The sequence below is a fragment of the Rhinolophus hipposideros genome (genome assembly GCF_964194185.1).
Source record: "Rhinolophus hipposideros genome assembly, chromosome: 2".
Lineage (NCBI taxonomy): Eukaryota > Metazoa > Chordata > Mammalia > Chiroptera > Rhinolophidae > Rhinolophus > Rhinolophus hipposideros.
This window is the reverse complement of record NC_138048.1, coordinates 30,600,602-30,608,101: the sequence shown is the minus strand read 5'-3', so window position 1 is coordinate 30,608,101 and position 7,500 is coordinate 30,600,602. Positions and strand designations below refer to the sequence as shown.

At 39.3% G+C, this 7,500-nt stretch overlaps 1 protein-coding gene across 7 annotated transcripts in view; it reads right to left on the bottom strand.

Moving 5' to 3' along the window:
• Positions 1 to 6,848: 6,848 nt before the first annotated feature.
• The window catches only part of TMEM45A (transmembrane protein 45A), an 88,909-nt gene continuing 88,257 nt past the window's right edge, over positions 6,849 to 7,500 (bottom strand). For 4 of the 7 annotated variants that reach the window (XM_081071943.1, XM_081071944.1, XM_081071945.1 and 1 more), the window contains one exon: positions 6,861 to 7,382. In XM_081071943.1, the coding sequence (XP_080928069.1) occupies positions 7,289 to 7,382 (94 nt within the window). In that variant the 3' untranslated portion in view covers positions 6,861 to 7,288. Of the gene's footprint in view, positions 7,383 to 7,500 lie in introns of all 7 variants that reach the window. The other 3 variants (XM_081071946.1, XM_081071947.1, XM_081071942.1) reach the window with 2 other exon arrangements.

Below are 7,500 nucleotides of genomic sequence, written 5' to 3'. Positions count from 1 at the left end.
CCTTTTACATCTCCCAAATCTGAGCTGATGGGTCAAGATTAAAGAAGACAGCAATGGCCAACTATGGTTAGGTAAAGAAGCATCGTGTAGGAAATAACTTGATTTTCTTCTTTTTCTTCTAGAAAGCCTGATTCAGATGAAAGCCAAACCCAGAATTTGTAGTAACTAGACAAGATCTTCAGCCAAGAAATACTGAATCCCATTTAAACACTAGTCCTTCTGAAAGTATGAAATCATAAGCTTATTTGAGGCAAGATGAGTTGATATGTTCAACGTCTTGCAGAAGCTAGCATTATTATTTATACCTTAGCACGATAAACGCTGTATCCTAAATCTCCCCATGTAGTATAATTATTTTACAGAAATCATTACTGCAAATATCAGTTATCTATCATTACCTAGCAGACCATTCCAAAACTCGGTGACTTCAAACACACCATTTATTTGCTCATGATCAGGCAGTTTGAGCAGGACTCAGCAGAGATGGCTTCATATCACATGATCATTTAGCTAAGTCACCTGGAAGTTTAACTGGAGCTTCAGGAATCCAAGGTGGCCTTTCTCATATGTTTGGGGTCTCAGTGGAGAGGACTAGAAAGGTCACGTTGGCTGGACTTCTCTCTACCTCATGGTTTTTTTCTCCTCTGGGACCTACTCCTCCCTGAAGCCTTCTCAACAGAATAGCCTTGCCTTCTTTACATGGAGGCTGAGTTCCAAGACGGCAACAGTGCAAGTTGCAAGATGTCTTAAGGTCTAGGTTCATAACTTGCTCAGGTCACTTTTACTACATTCTATTGATCAAAGAAAATCACGTGGCCAGTCAGATTCAATGTTAGAGGCGGCTAGAAAAAGGCATGAATTCATTCAAAGAGGCAGAGTCCACTGAGGGCTCTGATGTTTAATTTTACTCTTGTGTGTCAACCTGGGTAGGCCATGGTACCTAATTACTGGTCAAACATTATTCTACATGTTTCTGTGAAGGCATTTATTTTATTTCAGATGAACTTTGAAATTTGTAGACTTTGAGTAAAGCAGATTACTCTCATCTAAGCAATTGAAGGCCTTAATAGAAAAAGACTGACTTCTACTGAAGAAGAGGGAATTCGGCCAACAGACTGCCAGCAGCACCAGCTCTTCCCAGCCGGCCTTTGCCCAGCCTTCCCAGCCTTCTCAAGAGCTTAAAATCCTACTCTGCAGATTTTGGACTTGCCAATGTCCAAAATCACATGAGCCAATTCATTAAAACAAATCTCTATCTATCTATCTATCTATCTATCTATCTATCTATCTATCTATCTTTCTATCCCATGGGGTGTTTCTGGAGAACCATGACTATTACAGTGGCCATTTTGCAACACACACTGTGCATTTTCCAAATAAGGTCCATAATTCCCCAGAAAGCTTAAAAATAGTGTGTGATATTCATAGGGTTATGATATAGTTAGAGAGCTGGTATAGAAAAAGTCAGAGCACAACAAAGATAACAATGCATGAGTCACTAGTCAACACTACAAGTGTCTACCTGAGAAATGTTGGAATGACCAGTGAAGGAAATTTGCCAACCTGTGTGGGGCCATTAAACCACATAAATGTATAACCAAGCCTAGTTGTCAACAGGTTGCTCAATGAGGATAATACATTTTACGGCTAGTCATAAAACATGGGAGAGATAATATCTTCATACCTGGCATTTGCCATATTCACAGCAGCACTCCCTTTTCCAGCTCAAGTGCATGCCTTATGTTGAAGTCTAAAACATTCAGCTTAAAACTAATGTTAGAGTAATGAACATATTAGTTTTCCATGACTCCTATAACAAAGTACCACAAATGGAGCTTAAATGACAGATATTTAATGTCTCACAGCTCTGGAGGCTAAAAGTGTAACATCAAGTTATTGGTGCGCCCTCTAATGGTGTGAGGCAAGAATCTGTTCCGCCCTCTCGCTTAGCTTCCCATGGTTTGCTGGCATCTTTGGCATTCCTTGACTTGTAGACACAGCACCCTGACCTGTGCCTTTGTGTTCACATGGCATTCTCCCTGTGTGTGTCTATGTCCAAATTTCCCCTTTTTGTAAAGATACCAGTCATATTGGATTGGGACCTAATCTGCTGTAGTATGTCCTCATCTTAACAAATTACATCTACAACAACTCTATTTTCAAAGAAAGTCACATTCTGAGGTATTGGTGGCTAGAACTTCAACATATGAATTGGGGAGGGCTCCATCCCGGTGAAGCCCTCATGATAAACTTAACAACCTTATAAAGATGAGACTGGACAGAAAGAATCTGTCTCTCCACCGTAACAATGGGGTATAGTACTAATAAATTAGAATCTAAGATATTTTTAAAGTAACCCAAACTCTATCGCTAACAGTATTTGTGGTTTGACTTGTTTGGGTTAAGAAAGTTTCTTTTAGGATGTGAACCTGGTACTTTGGCTTATGAGGTGTGTTTCCATGCTTTGCCACTAGAGGGTAGCATCATTGCTGTAGTTTCTTTTGGTTTTTTTTGTTGTTGTTGTTTTCCCGCAGTTAACATCTAACACTACATGGTGTCTTCAGTACTCAGCCATTCATCCATAACGAAGGCACATCAGATGTGAAACAAATGTAGATGCATTTCTTGGGGGTTGAGGAGTGGGAACGGTATCATATGCTGGAAATAATGGTGTGTCCTGATCATCTCTGTCCTGGTGATCGCTCTCTTGTATCTCTGCTATAGGCTGGATGTTTGTGTCCCCTTAAAATTTATGTCAAACCTCTATCTCAGTGATGGTATTTGAAGATGAGTGCCTTGGGAAGAAATTAGGTCATCACTGTGGAGCCCTCATCATGGAATCAACAACCTTATAATGAGACTGGAGAAAGAGACTCTGTCCCCCCACCATGTTCAGATATAAGAAGGCAGCAATCTGCGAAACAGGAAGCAGGCCTTTACCAGACATCAAATCTGCTGGTGCCTTGGTCTTGGACTTCCTGACTCCAGACTGCAAGAAACAAATGCTTGTTGTTTAAGCCACCCTGTCTATGGTATTCTATCATAGCAGCTCAAACTGACTAAGGCAGTTTCTGACTAGAATTAAATCACCAGAGATATTCAAACAGAAGCCAAAGTCTCCCCTCTCAATGGGACACCTGTGTGGGGAGAAGAGGTGCGAATAGATGGTCTTTAGAATAAGGCAGGTCCATCTAACAAGGAGCTGAGCCATTCACTATGCAGTAGTATGACTTCTGAGATGGAAAGAGCCCTCACTTCTGGTGTCAGGAAACTGATATCCCGTGATGGGCTTGGCCGCGAATTGAGTCTTGACAGGGACAAATCACTAATGCTCTAGTCTCCGAGTCCTCACCTACAGACAGACTTTGCCTTGGATTTTCTCTCTTCTTTCTGCTCCTGTAGCTCACTTTCCAATGCTACAGGTTGAGGATTTCTTAGGTGCTGCAGTAGGAACCAAAGAAGTATGGCTGTCTTTAGGGAATTCTAATATAGTAAGAAGGAAGAATTTATGTATAGATAATTAAGAACTGAGCAGCATATGATTCAACGCTACTCTGGGCTCTGTGCTGTAGGAATTTATAGACAGAAGACCGTGGTATGAAGCAGTAGCAAAGTTTTGAACTGGGCCTTAAAGAATCTCCAGAAGTTAAGCTGCAAGTAGAAGGGAATGGAGGGTTGCTAATACAACATGGAAATTGAAATAAATATGTCTGGGGGAACAGAGAACAAGGGTTGTGTTGAACAACATGACAGCATACCTATATATTGAAATACACTCAATCGAACTCATTTTATTTTGAATACAATGCTAATTAATTTAGAATTGATCTGAGAGGCTAAGGGAAGCTGGGTCAATTTCTGAGCAGAGGGAAGAATTGTTCCATTCTAAATTGCTAAGCCCCTTGATGACTTGGGCGAGCTCATTCCTGCATGTTTTAGAGCCTGTATGTATTCTGGCTTCAGACACAAATCATCGAGTGGGTTGTATTCCTACCGTCTCACTAAAAATTCTTTAATCCTCCCTTTAAGACATTTGAGAATAGGCAAAATAGCCTGAGTTCATGACAGAAATCAAGTAAGAAGCACTTTCTTGCCTCCATTTTAACATTTTGTGTTAATCATAATAATTCCTCTTACTGCTCATAGGATGCATTAAACAAGGATTTGCCATCCTTGCTTTAAGGCATTAAAGGTTAAGAAATACTAACTTCAATATTAGATCTGTTAGTTGAATTACCTTTAAAAGAGAGTGGGATTCATTAGGATACCACCTTAATATCTGTAAAAATTGAGTAGTTTTACCAGATAGGAAATACATAACAATAAATGTGCAGGATTCCATCAAGTTCAGAAGTCTTTACACTTAGAAGGAAATATATTTAAATAGTTGAATTCTCACTAAGTTTATATGTAGTATTGGAACATTAAAAAAACTCAAGTGTCACTACATTTATAAGTTTAAAAAATTAGATTTCTGAGAAAAATTTAACTTGGGAAGATTTAACAGTTCATTGAAGTATTAAGAAGGATATCAAAAGTATTTAATTCATAAATACAATTTAAGAGGTTTAAAGGCAAATCTAATTATCTAAGTTTAAAATTATGCCCAAACATTAAAATCTCCTTAAAACTGAGTGTTAAAATTTGCTAGAATTAAAAATAGAATAATAATATGCATAAATTGAACTTAAAACTATAGGAAAGGATGAAGTTTTTCTCATTTTTACTGGTTTAGTCCAGAAACCCAATCATTCTATGCACTGCATGTCTCTCCACGCTTAAAACAAAAATCTCCCTTTACTGCCATTTATTTCAGGGAACTTCTTCTCTAATATTACATGCTTGACCTCCATTCTCTCAATTTTCTCCAATTAGAATTCACATTAGTCAGTATATAGAATTTCTGGATCTATTCTCCAAGTGTACAAACTTTCCTTTCATACTTTTTATCTATTGACTTCTTGTGTTTTGGGAGAATGCCTCACTTCTCAGTTTTTCTTTCTATTTTCATTGTTCCTGTGGCCCCTGGTGACTCCTACACTACTCATTCATCTACATCCAAGATCTGAGTACAATTAATACAGCCTTGATTGATGAGCCTTTTAGTGACAAAATGATGGTAAGGAGTACATCAAGATGGTCATGACACCACCTTCCATCTCAGCAATGAGCTGGAAGTTAGTGCAATCAGAGGACGTAGTCTCCCGAGCAAAGAAAACTGGAGGGCACAGAAATCTCTGAGGAGTCGGTATCACATCAACAGCCATGGCTGATTTTGCACTGAGTTATTTAAAGATTTTCTTTCCTTTGAAATACCATGAAATACCATCCAATGAAGCATGGGATACCCACGAAGATGAGGTTGGGAAAAGCTCAGGCGTTGAGACCCCAGGTTTTGGGAAGAGTTGAGATAAAACACAGATAACAGTAAGGGAGGGTACCTTCCCCCAACACCTTCCTTGGTAAAGGTTTCCATAAAATTACAATAATGGTATTCAAATGTATTGCTCATATCAGGGGCCAGAAGCAGATAGCCTCAGACTGGGGACTTAGACCCGGACCTAATATTCCTCCCCTGAGAACTCACGGGCTTGTATCTCACTCGTATTCTCTCTGTGCAGAGACTGGAGGAATGGACGTTTCTGTTCTCTCATAAAGATGGCTAGACTATTAACCCTTATCAGTTTTCAAAATTCCAGGCCTAATCTGGTTCATATAATTATTCCTAGAGTTCCTGCTCGGGCCTAGCTACCAGCAATGTCATTTTCCTGTGACTGCAGCTCCCAGATCATTCTTTTGAAACACAAAGTTGCCTAAGTCATAGAAACTTGCTAGACTACAAGAGACCCCTGAGATACAGGACATGTGTGGGGCAGAGGGCCATGGTCACCTGAAGACCGTGACGTGCAGGTATTTTACATGCTAGAAATGCAGTAAGTTTTACTGTTCAAGATAGACCTTTAGGTACCCACATCAATTGTTTTCAAACCTTACATTTAAAAATGAATGTGTTCAATTCTTTGGCCTAAACAATCCACTCAACCTCCCTCGTCACTGTCACTATGGTACTAGCAGACTGGGACAGCCTTCTGGATTTATCAGTGTTTCTGGAATGCCAGGGAGCCTTCAGTATTTAATTGCCCACATTTCACCCGCCACTGCCCACGAAGCTGACTCCTTCCCTCCATATTTGACTCACCCCTCAAGAATCCTTAAACCACCCCCCCAACCTTTTTTGTCACAGCAGAGACTGGCCTTTCTAACTAACATTGTACAAAATTAACTATTCTCCATGCTTCAATTTTGTCTCAGAGTTTCTAGATTTATAAAATGTGACATTCAGAAAGCACCCCATGATTCATCCAATTCAATTCCCTTATTTTAGAGAGAACAATATGGTGATTGCTTAAGCTGTAGAGACTGCTTTGTAGTAGAGCCAGAATTAGAAACAAGATTACTTGACTCTTCACTGGGGTCTACTTAGCCCACAGACTATGTATGGCTCTGACGTTTTACCCAGGTTTTCCATAAAACGCAATTCTTTGTTTTAACCCCTTAACTACTTCAGCAGAGGAGATGGTATGGTGGCCATGCTACACTGTTTATGACCTCTTACTTTATAGATAACATCATAACTCTCCTTTCCCAGGCTCTTATGGCTTTGCAACTACATATCCTGGGGATCATCTCTTTTATCTTCTCTGAAAGAGTGCACAACTCAGGATGACTTCGGGCTTCCTTTTCCCAGGGGAGAACTCAGGTGCTACAGAAAAAGAGGAATTTCAATGTCACACAGCTTCTTCATGATGTAAGGATGAAGTGCAGTTGAATAACCAAAACAAAGATTTGAGGCGTCTGAACCAAGTTTCATGTATTCATTTATTTCTCACTGCAACATTAAGATAAACAAGTGTAATTCCATGTTTAACAAGTTACAAGTTGTAGGGGGCCCAGGAATTTTCCACGTATCTATAAAGCAAATAAAACAAATGTTTTTCGTAGCACTGGCATCAAATTTTAGATGACCTGAGAAGAGTCAGACCAGGCCCTGCATACTAAGACTGGTGTGCAAGATGAACTTATCCCAAAGTATTTTCAAACTGAAAAATAAAACATTCAAAATCAAATACTTTAACAAAATTGGAAATACAAACAGTACACCAAGAATCATCCTCAGTCACTTGTTCTCCAAACAAAAGATCAAGAAACAAAACCATGAACAAAGATAATGTAATAAAATAAAAGAAAAAGAAAAAGTTCACCCAGAAAGACTAGATGCCCATCAAAATCACATCTCTTCTTCTGATTCTTGTTCTCGTTCAGCATTTTTCAAGAGTCCAACTTCTGAGGGGCAGAACCTGTTAACTCGTGATTTAATCAACCTAAGGAGAATGAAAGACACCTCACGTTATGGTGTTCAAGAACCCAGAGCAATATGTATTTATAATATAACAAGTCATTTGTGCAAATGGGAGAGGCACTCCTCCTCCAAAAAAAATC